Source organism: Gopherus evgoodei, chromosome 2 (genome assembly GCF_007399415.2).
Source record: "Gopherus evgoodei ecotype Sinaloan lineage chromosome 2, rGopEvg1_v1.p, whole genome shotgun sequence".
Taxonomy (NCBI): Eukaryota; Metazoa; Chordata; order Testudines; family Testudinidae; genus Gopherus; species Gopherus evgoodei.
Genome location: NC_044323.1, coordinates 157,284,425 through 157,300,649, shown reverse-complemented (window position 1 = coordinate 157,300,649; position 16,225 = coordinate 157,284,425). Strand labels below are relative to the sequence as shown.

At 46.9% G+C, this 16,225-nt stretch overlaps 1 protein-coding gene across 1 annotated transcript in view; it reads right to left on the bottom strand.

Moving 5' to 3' along the window:
• LOXL2 (lysyl oxidase like 2) overlaps window positions 1-16,225 on the bottom strand; it is a 96,798-nt gene that overhangs the window by 67,140 nt on the left and 13,433 nt on the right. Inside the window, exons 2-3 of the mRNA XM_030552048.1 lie at window positions 7,792-8,236; window positions 1,771-1,946 (exon numbers count right to left, since the gene is read on the bottom strand). Coding sequence (XP_030407908.1) covers window positions 1,771-1,946; window positions 7,792-8,155 — 540 coding nt within the window. The 5' untranslated portion in view covers window positions 8,156-8,236. The remainder of the gene's footprint in view (window positions 1-1,770; window positions 1,947-7,791; window positions 8,237-16,225) is intronic.

The window sequence follows — 16,225 nt, the reverse complement described above, 5'->3', positions numbered from 1 at the left end:
TCAATAGCGTCGGGTGGGGAAACAGATACACAGATGATAAATGGAATGCCACCAATGTATTTCCCCTCTGTCATTCTGCTGCAAAGTGGACTCTGGCTAGGGCTTCTGGCCTGGGGTTTTCTTTCCACTCAGGTGTGAATGCCAATGCTTACGCCACTCATACTAGGAGAGTGTGGGCCGATGTACTCCTCTCATGGCTGGTCCACACAAAAGGTTTATGATTCTGCCACAGTAATCATTTTAGGAGGCTAAATCCTTAAGCTCAAGCAGTAGAGGCCCCTGCTTTGGCAGTGACGGTCATGCATTCAAACCCCACGGTCTGCTCAAACAGGGGCAGCTACATAGTGCCACCCAATGTGGAGCCTGAACCCATGAGCGTGGCAATAAGAGTCACTCAGACAGTGACTCAGAACATCAGACAGTTTGAAGAGTGCACAGGTGAGTGTCTTCCAGCATCCCCTTCATCCTGGAGAGCTTTCCCCCTCCTTCACAGACTCATCCCATGCCACAACAGCCACTACATTTGCAGCTCCGTGACTAGCTTCTCAGGTGACTGATTCCATAATGCAAATGGCACCCTCTTCCCTCTAATGGCTGAGACCCCCCCCCCTTGACACCACACATATACTGGGAGGATCTGAGATTACTACAGAACTAGTGCGCGTGGTACCTCCACTAGGCCATGCCCTACGCATCCTTAAACAGAGAGAGCTAAATTTCTTCACCAGCTGCATTATATTTACCATTCTCCAATGGAGCAATCTGTAGGAACCAAATGTTCAAAGGTTATTACTAGTTATTCTACAGCAAACAGCCCTTTGAATAACCTTGTTTTAGAAGAGCCTTAAAAAACACCCCCTATCCACTATTGTTTCAGGCTGTAAAATGTGTCCCCAGCCAAGTCAGGACTTAGCCACAGAAACCACTCTGTGGTGTCTCAGATACCACAGATTCCCACTTATACCTAGGCTAGGATATAACTGTGGTAATTGGATGGGATCTGCTGGCAAATGATGATGAAGGGTGATCCCTGTATTTGCGTATTAAAACACTACAGCACTGTAAAGAGAGCAATTTTGCACTGAGTCATCACTAGTCGTTTGCAACCTGAAGACACTCAAAATCCAAGGTGGACAGAATTATTTGCTCACCTAGCTCATCCTCTTTCCACTACAGGATTCTTCCTGGCAGTTTATTCTCAAGGAGTCTGTCAAGTCTAGTTTTAAAAAGATGACTCACGCAACAGAGCTTTCACCATTTCCCATGGGAAACTATTCTACGGACTAATAGCCTAACCTCCCAGTTAAGAACTTTTTCCGGATGTCCTGCCTACACTCATTAAATTTCCTCCCAGTACTCCTAACATTAATCCTCAACTCCTTCAGACACTCTGCAGAGTTATTACAGCCCCTCTTTCATCATCCTTTAGCCAAGCAGCACAAAGAGCTCTTTAAATATTGCCTTATAAGTCAATCCACTCAAACCCACAACTCTTGGAATCTGCTCATGTCCATGGACAACTCTGTTGTACCCAAACGTGACCATAAGACCCCAAAGAGAAGCCAAATCACAACTATAGAAAATGGCACCCAATAATTCATAGCTTTTAACAAATTAAGAATTCATCTAATTACAAGGACTGTATCACATATGTTGTGTCTTTCTGATTTGATTCGCAATAATAGGCAGATATAGCGCCTGATCCAAAACACTGTGGGAAGACTTCCATTGGGCACTGGATCAGTTCCTTCAAGTTATAAGTGCATTTACCTCTATTTGGTTGAGAAACGGCTTGTCAAACTTGAAGCCAGGGATCCTCTTTTCACTGCAAACGACTCCCACGTCTTCTGTGTGTTTGCAATCTGTGACGCCCCAGCCGTTTGTGGTACATGCTGCCAGTGTCACCTCTTTACCAGTACAGTGGACATTGTCCATCCAGATTTTGCCTGAAGAGGAAAGAATTGAAAGGCTTGAGACATCAGTGAGCAAACCGCAGAGTTGGTAAATCTAGATTCACTAATTGATCTAAAATGAGCCTGACACACCAGTTCTGCTAAGCGTGTGTTCCCCACAGTAAATCCTGTCAAAGGCAGGTCTAAAATCTTTACTTAAGATTTAAGGTATTTATAAACCAGAAACATAATGGTTAAGTTGAATAAGGTACACGTTTAGGGTTAGATCCTGAGCTGGTGTAAATCAGCATCGCTCCATTGAAGTTAATGGAGCTATATCAATTTTGAGGATCTGTTCTTCAATGTCCAATAGCAACCACACCTGCATTAAGATACACAAGCCAAGAATTCCCAAATTGACTAATGAGTTGGGGGGCCCCCCAAGCAGAGACATCTTACAGGGGCCTAGTTTTCTGACAGTGCTGAGCACCCACCCTCTGAAAATCAGCTCCTTTTAATGTGTCTCAGGTTGGGAATCCAAAAATCAAGTCAAATTTTCAAAATCTTCCCCAACTTAGGTATTGAAAAAGCTTAATTTAAAACATGAAGCATATAGCGTAGTTGTTTCAGATAAATACATGAAAACACACTGATGCTGTGCTCAGAGAGTTCTGCACTTTGCACATTGTATCTGAGTCCCACCGTAATGAGTGTACACCAGGCACCGTGTCCCGCTGCAGATAGTCCTGTTTTGCAATGTGGAACAAAATCCATTTTTCTTGCGTACCATCCCCTCTGCCATTTGCATCAGCACATAAAAAGAAAGGCAGGCAAAAGTGATTTTAATCAAACTTCCTTGTGGTAAAAGCTAGCTTCCCCTGATGACGGCCACTTCAGAGCGTCTGGTGTCAATAGGTCTTCTCGGCTCAGCTGATTAGAGCATGGCTTCCAATTGCACATGCCATGAATCAGTTGTCTTCATCCAGGGCTTCTTGCATCCTCTCTAATATGTCAAATCCTGATTAAACTTCCATTTGGAGAGAACTCCGAGTTTTGATTGAATTGGGTCTGTCATAAACAGATAGTTAAGGGTTAATGTCTCTTTCACCTGTAAAGGGTTAAGAAGCTTAGTAAACCTGGCTGACACCTGACCAGAGGACCAATAGGGGGACAAGATACTTTCAAATCTTGGTGGAGGGAAGTCTTTGTTTGTGCTCTTTGTGTTGTTGTTGTTCGCTCTTGGGACTAAGAGGGACCAGACGTACATCCAGGCTCTCCAAATCTTTCTGAATCAGTCTCTCATGTTTCAAACTTGTAAGTAATTAGCCAGGCAAGGCATGTTAGTCTTACTTTTGTTTCCTCAACTTGAAAATGTTTCTTTTTGCTGGAAGGATTTTACCTCTGTTTGCTGTAACTTTGAACCTAAGGCTAGAGGGGGGTCCGTCTGGTCTAAAGGAATCTGTTTACCCTGTAAAGCATTTTCCATCCTGATTTTACAGAGATACTTTTTACCTTTTCTTTCTTTAATTAAAAGCTTTCTTTTTAAGAACCTGATTGATTTTTCCTTGTTTTAAGATCCAAGGGGATTGGATCTGGACTCACCAGGGATTGGTGGGTGGAAAGGAGGGGGATGGTAAATTTCTCCTTGTTTTAAGATCCAAGGGGTTTGGATATGTGTTCACCAGGGAATTGGTGAAGTCCCTCAAGGCAACCGAGGGAGGGGACGAAGTTTTGGGGAACAGAGAGTGCCCCAGACACTGGAATTCTGGGTGGTGGCAGTATACCAGAGCTAAGCTAGTAATTACGCTTAGAAGTGTCCATGAAGGTCCCCACATCTGTACCTTAAAGTTCAGAGTGGGGAAAAACCTTGACAGGGTCATTTTAAATGTGTATTTTGGCCCAAATTTCAATGGGTGCCTAATGACTTGGGAGGCCTGGAATTCCAGGTGCCAACTTGAAACACCTTAACAAGGCCTGACTCTCAGACAGCTCTGAGCCCCGACTTTCTGAAAAATGTGGCCTTCCTTAAGGCATCAACAAGTTGGACACCTAAAATCACAACCCCCATCTCAACACGATGGCCACACTCTCCCTGCAGTAGCTGATGAGGGTGAAAAAAAACAAAAACAAAAAATACTTACAGCGTCACATGAAATCTACCGGCCCCACTCTGGGCTCTGTATAGTGCCCATCCTTGGAGTCTTTAAGGGGCTGATTCTCAGAAGCACTGAGCATTTACAGCCCCTTGGGACTTCAAGGGGTGCTGAGGCCCTCTGAAATAAAAATCAAGCTCTGCATGCTTAGCCCACGTGTCAGACCACAGGGGGTGTCCCACATTTGGGGAATCAGAAAGAAAGATTCCCCCCCCCACCAGCTGTAACAATCCATTCTGACACCTTTAAAAGTGAGATGTGTAAGACCTCCTAGGCATCAGTGCTACCATGTTCCATATGAGGGATATCAACTGTTTTCCCAGGCCTTGTGCCAAGCCTATGTGAATGGCCATGGCAGAGTGCAAGCTCTCACGGTGGTCACATGGAAGGAATCTCCTCTTCCAGTTTTGAGGCTGCTACTGAAAATACCAGGGTAGCCTCTGAAACTGCTGCATTCCCTCCTCTGTCTCCTATATATCCCCCATCGCCGTAGCTTCAGAGGGTGTGATTACACCACAACCAAACACCTGTGGCTGGCTCGTGTCAGCTGACTTGGACTTATGGGCCTATAAAATTGCAGCGCAGATGTTCAGGCTCCAGCCCAACCCCAATAGCAATTTTATAGCCCAATGAGCCTGAGTCAGATGACACAGGGCTGCTGTGGATGTTTGACTGCAGTGCATGTAAGCCCAAGGTTCGAACTCAGGCTCATGCCTAACGCCTTCCATCTACACACAATCGCGCTGACCCAGGGTTCCAGGACCTTGTGGGGGTGGAGACGCCAAGTCTCAGTCAAGCTGGGATCCAGGATTCAAGCCCCGTGTCTTCAGTGTAGATGGAGCCACAACAACAGACACATGCTCTAGGAGTCTGCCAGAAGCATCCGACAGGTGGATGTTCTTTGTCCTCTGGACAGTCAAGTTTGGTGGACAGTCAAGTTCCCCCCCCCGCATCATGAACAAAGGGCTACAGTGGCTACATTTTGGGTAGGCACTAGGAAGTCTGGGATATGATTGGCTGGACTCAGGCCCACATGACACCATAACCCCAGGTTGGGACCCAGGCTTCAACAACTCCTAGCCAGGGGTTAGGAATGATGTAAATGCTCATGCCAAAGCCTAACAAACCCAGGACCTGATAACTTGAGTTCTAACAACCCAGGCTCACATTGCAATGTAGACAGACCCTGATCCACAAGTGATAAGAGACAGGAACTTAAGGCTACAGCAATAAGTGCACTAGCCGCCTGCCAGAGGCTGGAGTAGGCATGCGCTGTGCATTGCACAAATGCAGCTGCTTTACTGCATTTGGCTGGTTGATTCACCGTATCCTGGATCCAACAACCATGCTCCTCCTCTCTTCCAGACCAAGTCATGCTCAGATCCACCCCTACCCCTACCTCACAGCAATGCAGAAATTGCCCTGGTGAATCCCAACGCCAGGCTTGGGCTCCCTGCAGCACGCAGAGAAAGAGCACTCACTTTAAGTGAATCAGAGGGTAATTTTTGTTTAAAATGTCATGGCCTCTCCCTTGGAAATCTCCTGCTGTACCGTGGGAGCCAAGATCCACAATGTGGGACAACATTTGAGGTCTCAAATTTCTCTCAAGTCAATTTTAAGCTCTGCTTGCTTTTTTATGGGTAATTTTATAGGTGTGAGCGTTAAAGAATGGTGTTAAACTATGGACCAAATTCATCCCCAGTGTAACTGCAGGGAGTGAATAGAGTTACATCTAGCGTGAACCTGGCTTTATGCTTCATGCTACCAATTATAAAATATTCAGTAGGCAAATGTTTGTCTTATCTACCATAAGTAAATATACAGTTATTGAGGCTTATGGAACTACTAAACCCCAAATATGCTTTTAATAATCAATTCCTACATATAACAAACCAATATTTGCCTTCCTACATCTTAATTCAAGGCATATTTGGAAGCCCCAAACTGAAGTGCGATCGGGTTGATGTCTCGTCTGTAACAGTCCACTTTACATCCAAGCCATCTATAGGCAATATCAAGGAGGAGAAAAAACAGACAGACAGTTTCATGTAAGGTTCAGCCTGATGAGAACTCTTCCCCCGCCAGAGCTAGTATGTTAGTTTCCTGAATGATTTCTATAAAAAGTGTGTTTAATTACATAATTAAAAATGCAGGCTGGGGGTCTCACAGGCTACTCCAGAAGCCACTCAAGATGAACTGCTGCCTCTCCAAAATTTCAGTCTGCCACCCGCTTCCTACCAGTTATAGACAGTCCCTTATAATCTGAAGAGTCAAGACACAGGTGGGAAGATGGAAGAACTATTATCCCCGTTCCACAGATGAGGAAACAAGAGACACAGATTAAGTGTCTTGAAGAAGGTCGTACACTCGTAGACCACCAGATCATATCATCTGATCTCCCAAATATCACAAGCCACAGACACCACCCAACTCCTGCACACTAAACCTGACAACTGAAATTAGACCAAATAAACTGAGACCCCCGGGAGACTAGACTATGATGTGCCACAGGTAGACAATATTAGGGAACCAAGGTGCACCAATGCCTAAGACCCCCGCAATGGCAGGGAAATGGTTAAGTGAGAGATGCCCAAAGAACCCTGGCAAGTGACTGGCACCCACACACCGCAGAGGGAGGCAACTCCTCTTCCCCCTCAAGGTCACTGCCAAACTGAGCTGGGGGACAATTCCTTCCCAACCTCACCTATGGCAATCAGTTAGACTCTGAGCAGGTGAGCAAGAACCAACCAGCCAAGCTGCTGAGAGAGAATGCTCAGTGTCCTGACCCACCCTGTCCAGTGTCCCATCTCCAGCCACGGCCACTCATCATACTACAGAGAAAGGAGATCAACGATAACCACGACCCCTGAATAGACTCAGGGGAAAATATCCCTTCCTGACCCCTGTAGGTGGCTGGCCAAAACCGTGAAGCATGAGCTTTTGGGAACATAAGCTATAAACCAGAAGTTAGCCCCAGGCCTGCTGAGCCCTGCCCCCTATCTTCACAAGCTACCTTGAAAGGTCACAGAGGGGAGGCCTCTAACAGCCAGAAATCAAACCCACATCTCTTGCACTCCAGTCCCATGCTTAATCACAAGACTTCCACCCAGCCTCTCCCAATCTGAAATTTCTGGGTACCCTAAATCTCAGTTCCATTAGCACCAGCAGTGGTAGCCTGGGAATGGGGTCTGAGTCAATTCCTCTTCTCCAAGAGGTGGCCCCCTCTAGGCCAGCGCTGAGCCACATCCTCAGTCTGTTGTGTTGAAACATCAAGGGCTTTAATCTCCAGTTGGCTCAATCGGGCCCCTCTCAATAGCACTAAATTCAACTCAGACCTGCCTACACTGACACTTAATTTGTGGCTAGATGGGATGTAAATCAACCCCACAGTAGCCTACCATGTGCCAAGTGTCCATGTGGATCCTGCTACCATGCACTAAAAGCTCTGTAGTGTGCGTCGATCTACTCCGCTTTGAAACAGGAGCAGATTAAAGCACACAAGAGAACTGTTAGGGCACAGCAGCAGGGTCCACCCGGATACTGGAGTGCGCTACAGGCTAGTGGGGAGGAGATGTACACCCCAGCTTGCCATGAACTAAGTGTTCATGTAGACAAGACCTTGCGTTTATTTTGTTTCAATCATTTGCCACTGGAAACCCCACCATGGTGTGGGCACACACAGGGGACCAAGGAAAGCAGAGTGAACATAAACACAAAGGTGGGCCGTGGAAACCGGGCAACTTTACCTTCTCCTTTTCCATACTTGGAGCTTGACACCCAGGACACAGCCTCCACATACCCCAGCTCTTTGCACACCACGTTAGCGGCGTGGATGGAGAAGTCGTCGTCACACACTGTGCCCCACTCCCCGCTGTAGAACACTTCCACCCGCCCCTCGTTGTGCTTCCGCTTCTGCCCGGCCAGCCGCAGCTGAATCTTGGGGACGTTGGCTGGCTGCTGAGGGGCATGGTATTCTGGAGGGGGTTGCTCAGGGTAGCCGGAATAGTAGGGCCAGTGCTCATACTGGGCAAGGCCCAAATGGCTCAGACAGCTGAAGAAGAACAGGCCGATAAACCAGTGGTTACGGTTGAAACTCAGGCATCTTCCCATTTTCGGCCCCTGGGGTTCTCAGAGCCAGCTCCTCTCTTTAGCAGCTGCTGTTCAGTGCAGGTAGGATGCTGTGTGGGTTGGCTGAAAAGAAAGAAAAATCTGTGTGAGAGGTAAAACATGACAACAATGGGAACTTATTTTTCTCTCAAACAAAGGGACCTGACCAATGGAAGGATATGTCCAAGTTGCCCCCTCCTGGTGTTTTAGTGAAACATTTCAGAAATCAAAAGGTCTTGGGTTTGTTCTGCAGGGCAGCGGAGACAAACATCAAAACCTCAACATGGTGTGCAACAAAGAATTCCTATTCTCCAGCCAGCTCTAATCTGAAAACAATTCTTTATCATGTATAATGACTAAAGCAGACTAACCTAGTCAACAGTCTGACCGAACAAGGGAGAGTTTCACCATTTTAATTCTGTGGCCATCTGATCAAATGCACAATTAAAAAAAGCCAAATTCATCCTTTAAATGGTGGAAAAATAGAGATGAAAGGAAATAAAATAATGTGGTCAAGAATGGAGAGATTTACATTGCAATTTGAGTTTTCCTGGTTCCCAATATTATGACATACGACACATTTCCATTACTGCATGTCTGGCTTCATCTACGCAGAATTACTGTATGTGACCATGCACAGGAATCATTTTTAATGTAGATTTGTCTGACCTTTTCTGGCCTCTTGGTAATGTTATAGCTGAACTCCAGCCCTAAGTCAACTAGATGGAAGTCCAGCGGTTAAAACGCTTGCAGTGAGTGACTTAAAGGTAGGAGGAGTTATTTTCTGGTTAAGAAACTTGAGCCAGACGTGGTGCTGAACTGAATGTCAGTTCATTTCCTGTCCCAGCCCTCAGATATTCCACATTGTCATTCATGCAACCAGCACATGGAGCAGGCAGAGAGTACACGTGTAGGTTAGAGGCTGAATAGTTTCCAAATGAAGCAATGCCAGAAAGCAGTGGGAAAAAGCTCCCCAACTCCCCAAAGCAGTATTGTTCCCTGGCAGCAGCTAAAACACCGGGAAGGAAAGTCACCAATACAGATGTCTAGAATAGAATATCAGTCAGTATGTGCTAGGTCTGTGCTACCCCAAAGGTGACAGAGACACGGACACAGGGAAACATGGATAAAGTAGCCTTCCAAGCGGCTGAAGGAGGCTGTGTGATCTACTGGACCAGAAGTCAGGAAACTTGGTCCTATTCCCAGTTCTGCCACCGCACTGCTAAGTAGATCAGAGGCAAGTCACTTCCACCTCAGTTTCCCCTTAAGTAAATGGGGATGTGATACGGACTCTCCTTTTGTAACGTGCTCTGAGACCTTTGGATGCAGTCTCCCTCTCTTTCTCTGAACCAAATGCAAGTAACAAAGGTGGGTGCATTTGAAACATCCCTATTCATCAATGGCACAGTGGGGTGGTAAATTATGGTTCAAACTAAACTGGTTCGGGGAAACAAGGGGGAATAGAGTGCTACAAAGCGCTGGGTTTGGGCCAAATCTTGATCTTGTTATCATCATGGATTCCCATGAACTTCATTGGGCTAAGATTGATTTCTAGGCTGTCGTACGGGATTCATCACTGCGGTAACTAATTATACACCTCACAAACACCCCATGAGGTCAGGAAGCATTATCCCCATTTCACGGATCAGGAACTGAGGCACAGAGAGAAAAGCAACTTGCCCACAATCACAAGTGGTGTCTGTGGCAGAGCTGGGGGTAGAACCCAGATTCTGGAGTCCCAGGACAACACCTCAAGCATGTGACTTTTCTTTTCTTCTGACAATTCATTAAGGGGGTTTGCCAAAAAAAGTAGAGTGAAATATGCATTCTGACCTGTTATAACCTTATTCCCAGATTTGGACCTTAGCGTCCAAAATATGGGGGTTAGCATGAAAGCCTCCAAGCTTAGTTACCAGCTTGGACCTGGTACTTGCTGCCACCACCCAAAAAATTAGAGTGTTTTGGGGCACTCTGGTCCCCCTGAAAAACCTTCCCTGGGGACCCCAAGACCCAAATCCCTTGAGTCTCACAACAAAGGGAAATAATCCTGTTTCCCTTCCCCCCTCCAGGTGCTCCTGGAGAGATACACAGACACAAGTTCTGTGAAACTACGCAGAGTGATTCCCCCTCTCCGTTCCCAATCCTGGAACAAAAAGGACTTTCCTATTCCCCAGAGGGAATGCAAAATCAGGCTAGCCAATTCAACACACACAGACCTCCCCTGATTTCTTCCTCCCACCAATTCCCTGGTGAGTACAGACTCAATTTCCCTGAAGTAAAGAAAAACTCCAACAGGTCTTAAAAGAAAGCTTTATATAAAAAAGAAAGAAAAAATACAAATGTTCTCTCTGTATTAAGATGACACAATACAGGGCAATTTCTTAAAAGAATATTGAATAAACAGCCTTATTCAAAAAGAATACAAATCAAAGCACTCCAGCACTTATATTCATGCAAATACCAAAGAAAAGAAACCATATAACTTACTATCTGATCTCTTTGTCCTTACACTTAGAAACAGAAGATTAGAAAATAGAACTACTTCTCCAAAGCTCAGAGACAGCAGGCAGACAGACAAAAGACTCAGAGACACAATTCCCTCCACCCAAAGTTGAAAAAATCCAGTTTCCTGATTGGTTCTCTGGTCAGGTGTTTCAGGTGAAAGAGACATTAACCCTTAGCTATCTGTTTATGACACGCCCCCCAAATTGCAGACAGTGGGGAAGCTCACTGGCGGCAATTTCCTTCTAGAACTTGAAAATAAACAGATTAATACAACACATGCACCTTTACATATACTACTAAGTATATAACTAACAGACTTTTACATGTTAAGAACACTTTTTAACTACTGGATTCTGGGAAACTCTCACGGGAGAGTGCATCAGCAACTTTGTTAGAAGCTCCTGTGATGTGTTGAATGTCAAAATCAAAATCTTGGAGAGCTAAACTCCAACGAAGAAGTTTCTTGTTGTTCCCCTTGGCAGTATGAAGCCACTTTAGTGCGGCATGGTCAGTTTGTAGTTTGAACCGCCGTCCCCAAACATATGGGCGTAGCTTTTCCAGGGCGTACACAATGGCATAGCATTCCTTTTCACTGACTGACCAGTGACTTTCCCTCTCAGACAGTTTCTTGCTGAGAAACACGACAGGATGGAAGTTGTGATCTGTTGCTTCTTGCATGAGCACTGCTCCTATACCACGCTCAGATGCATCTGTGGTTACTAGGAATGGCTTGTCAAAGTCCGGGGCCCTGAGCACAGGGTCAGACATGAGCATCGCCTTAAGCTGGGTAAAGGCCTTTTGACACTCATTAGTCCACTTAACGGCATTTGGCTGGGTCTTTTTGGTTAGGTCGGTCAATGGGGCAGCGATTTGGCTGTAGTGTGGTACAAATCGCCTGTAGTATCCGGCCAAGCCTAAGAAGGATTGGACCTGTTTCTTTGACCTTGGGACAGGCCACTTTTGGATAGCATCCACCTTGGCCTGTAGGGGGTTTATGGTTCCTCGACCCACCTGGTGCCCCAGGTAAGTCACTCTGTTTTGGCCTATTTGACACTTTTTGGCCTTAACAGTTAGTCCTGCCTGCCTGATGCGCTCAAAGACCTTTTCCAGGTGTAGTAGGTGTTCGGGCCAGGAGTCTGAAAAAATGGCCACATCATCGAGGTAGGCAACTGCAAATTCTCCCAGTCCAGCTAGTAGACCGTCTACCAGCCTCTGGAAGGTGGCGGGTGCATTTCGAAGGCCGAAAGGAAGGACATTGAATTCATACACCCCCGCATGGGTGACGAATGCTGACCTCTCCTTGGCAGGTTCATCTAGTGGTACTTGCCAGTACCCCTTGGTTAAGTCTATTGTAGAGATGAACTGGGCACGTCCCAACTTCTCCAATAGCTCATCAGTGCGTGGCATTGGATAGTTGTCCGGACGAGTTACCGCATTTAACTTACGGTAGTCCACGCAAAAGCGTATTTCCCCATCTGGTTTGGGTACCAGAACCACTGGAGATGCCCATGCACTGGTAGATGGGCGGATTATACCCATCTGTAGCATGTTCTGGATCTCCCGTTCTATAGCAGCTTGGGCATGAGGAGACACCCGGTAGGGTGGGGTTCTGATTGGGTGAGCATTACCTGTATCAATGGAGTGGTATGCCCGTTCAGTCCGTCCTGGGGTGGCTGAGAACAATGCGGCGAAGCTAGTGCACAGCTCCTTGATTTGTTGCCGCTGCAGACGTTCCAGGGTGGTTGAGAGGTTCACCTCTTCCACGCCACCGTCTTTTTTCCCGTCGTAGTAGACACTGTCAGGCCACTCAGCATCATCTCCCTGGACTGTAAACTGACAAACCTGTAAGTCTCTGGAATAGAAAGGCTTGAGAGAATTAACATGGTACACTTTAGGCTTTAGTGAGGAATTGGGAAATGCTATGAGGTAGTTCACAGCTCCCAGGCGCTCTTGGACCGTGAATGGTCCTTCCCATGATGCTTCCATCTTATGGGCCTGTTGCGCCTTCAAGACCATAACCTGGTCTCCTACCTTGAAGGAACGTTCTCTGGCATGTCTGTCATACCAGGCCTTTTTCTCTTCTTGAGCATCCTTTAGGTTCTCTCTAGCAAGGGCTAAAGAGCGTTGGAGGGTGCTTTGTAGGTTGCTTACAAAGTCCAGAATGTTAGTTCCTGGAGAAGGCATAAACCCCTCCCATTGCTGCTTCACCAACTGTAATGGCCCCTTAACCTCGTGACCATACACAAGTTCAAATGGTGAAAACCCTAAACTGGGATTTGGTACAGCCCTGTAGGCAAACAGCAACTGCTGCAACACTAGGTCCCAATTATTGGAGAATTCGTTGATGAATTTTCGTATCATGGCCCCCAAAGTTCCATTGAACCTTTCCACCAGGCCATTGGTTTGATGGTGGTACGGGGTGGCAACCAAGTGATTCACCCCATGAGTTTCCCACAGTTTTTCCATGGTCCCTGCCAGGAAATTAGACCCTGAATCTGTAAGGATGTCGGAGGGCCAACCTACCCTGGCAAAGATGTCTGTTAGGGCCAGGCACACAGTGTTAGCCCTGGTGTTGCCTAGAGCTACTGCTTCTGGCCATCGGGTAGCAAAGTCCACTAAAGTCAGTACGTACTGCTTTCCTCTGGGCGTCTTTTTTGGGAAAGGGCCCAGAATATCCACAGCTACTCGCTGAAATGGGACCTCAATTATGGGGAGTGGTTGGAGAGGGGCCTTGACCTGGTCTTGAGGCTTACCCACTCTTTGGCATACCTCACAAGACCGGACATACTTGGCAACGTCCTTGCCCATCCCCTCCCAGTGGAAGGACTTCCCCAACCGGTCCTTGGTTCTGTTCACCCCAGCATGGCCACTGGGATGATCATGGGCTAAGCTTAAGAGCTTCCCCCGGTACTTAGTTGGAACCACCAACTGTTTTTGCGGCTGCCATTCTTCCCGGTGTCCACCAGAAAGAATTTCCTTGTATAAAAGTCCTTGGTCTATAACAAACCGGGATCGATTTGAAGAGCTGAGAGGCGGTGGGGTGCTCCGTGCCGCCGCCCACGCTTTCTGAAGGCTGTCATCTGCTTCCTGCTCAGCCTGGAACTGTTCCCTTGAGGCTGGGGTCACCAGTTCTTCCTCAGACTGTGGACTTGGGCTTGGTCCCTCTGGAAGCGATGTAGGTGATGGGGTTGTTTCCGTTGCTGGTGAACCGCTCTCCGCTGGTGCACCTGAGGGTATTTCAGGCTCTGGCTGAGCCTTTTGGGTATGGCTGTCTGTTGCTTCTGCCAGTTCTGGCTCGCTGGCGCCCTCTGGCGTTGAGTTTGAAGATGTGGTTGCACTTGCTGGTTGCTGTTCCAGTTCCGGGCCTGGGACTGGAGATGCTGTGGCTGTTTCAGTGGTAGGCATGGAATCCGGGTCCACTACCTCTGTCTGGGTCTCTGGTAACACAGACGGGGCCTCTGTGGACGGCTCAGGAACAGGAATGGGTCTGGAAGCTTGCCTGGTTTGGCTACGGGTAACCATTCCCACTCTCTTGGCCCGCCTCACCTGGTTGGCCAAGTCTTCCCCCAGTAGCATGGGGATAGGATAATTGTCATAGACTGCAAAAGTCCACATTCCTGACCAGCCTTTGTACTGGACAGGCAGTTGAGCTGTAGGCAAGTCTACAGCTTGTGACATGAAGGGGTAAATTGTAACTTTGGCCTTTGGGTTGATGAATTTGGGGTCAACGAAGGATTGGTGGATAGCTGACACTTGTGCCCCCGTGTCTCTCCACGCAGTAACCTTCTTTCCGCCCACTCTCAAATTTTCCCTTCGCTCCACGGGTATTTGAGAGGCATCCGGGCCTGGGGATCTTTGGTGTGATGGTGGTGTAATGAATTGCACTCGCATGGTGTTCTTTGGACAGTTGGCCTTGATATGTCCCAGTTCATTACACTTAAAGCATCTTCCATCTGATGGGTCACTGGGCCGAGGTGAGTTACTGGAGACTGGTGAGGTTGAAGGGTAGGGTATGTGTGGCTTTACTTGGGTGGAATGTGGGGTCTTTGGCTGTCCTCGGTTGTAGGGTTTATGGTCTGTGTGTCCCCTGTGGTAATCGTTCCCCTTGACAGTAGCTTTCTTGCTTTCTGCCAGTTCCATCCATTTGGCTCCAATCTCCCCCGCCTCAGCGATATCTTTGGGATTTCTATCTTGTATGTACCGTGTGATGTCTTCAGGAACACCATCCAAGAACTGCTCCATTTGTATGAGGAGGTTCAGTTCTTCCAGGGTTTGAATGTTGTTTCCTGTTAGCCAGGCCTCATAGTTTTTTGCAATGTAGTAGGCGTGTTTGGGAAATGACACCTCTGGTTTCCACTTTTGGGTTCTGAAGCGCCGACGGGCATGATCTGGGGTTATCCCCATTCTGTATCTGGCCTTGGTTTGAAAAAGTTTATAGTCATTCATTTGCGGCTTAGGCATTTCAGCTGCCACCTCTGCTAAAGGTCCACTGAGTTGTGGCCTTAATTCTACCATGTACTGGTCTTCGGGGATGCTGTACCCAAGACAGGCTCTTTCAAAATTTTCCAAGAAGGCCTCGGTGTCATCACCTGCCTTGTAGGTGGGAAATTTCCTGTGCTGTGGAGCAATAATTGGCGCCGGGTTGTTAGGGTTGGCTGGCACATGCAGCCCAGCTTTTGCCAACTCCAGTTCATGTTTTCTCTGTTTTTCCTTCTCTTCATTTTCTTTTTCCATTTGTTTTTGTTGTTTTTCCATGTCTCTTTGTTGTTTTTCCATTTCTCGGCGGTGGGCCGCCTCTTCTTCTTCTTGCTTCCTTCTGTGGGCCAACTCATCTTCTGCTTGTTTCCTTCGGTAGGCTACCTCTTCTTCTTCTAATTTTCTTTTGTGTGCTGCCTCTTGGGCTGCCTGTTTGATGCTTTCTTCCTTTTCTTTCAGCTCCATCTCTTTTTGTTTTATTTCTAGTTGTCGCCTGTGTTCAGCTTCTTTGATTTGGTCTTCGGCCTCCATTTTTGCCTTAGAAGTCATGATTCCTGTTTTCTTGTGTTGGGGTGCCCTCCGGTGTTTATCTTCTGAACTGCAGGCTCTGTTTCCTCCTGGAGTCTGCCTAGCAACAGTGCTTTTTTCCTTTTCTCTCTCTAGCTAATGTTCAATTAAGGGAAACCAGAAAAACCACTTTATTTGCATGCATATAAGTGCTGGTACTTGCCTCCTAATGGGAGGGCTATTGCATGACAAAAGACCCTTAACAGTTTGGTAATGGCTTCTTGCTTAACATGCAAACCACAAACTGCCAGAGAGCAGAAAAAAAAATTCTCTCTGGTTCCCTTTTAAAACCAAACTGTTTCTCTCTGCTAAAAAGCCCTTAGCAGAGAAAAGAAAAATATAATATTCCTACTGGCTTCTGGATTCTGTCTATATCCCACCGCTGCCACCATGTTATAACCTTATTCCCAGATTTGGACCTTAGCGTCCAAAATATGGGGGTTAGCATGAAAGCCTCCAAGCTTAGTTACCAGCTTGGACCTGGTACTTGCTGCCACCACCCAAAAAATTAGAGTGTTTTGGGGC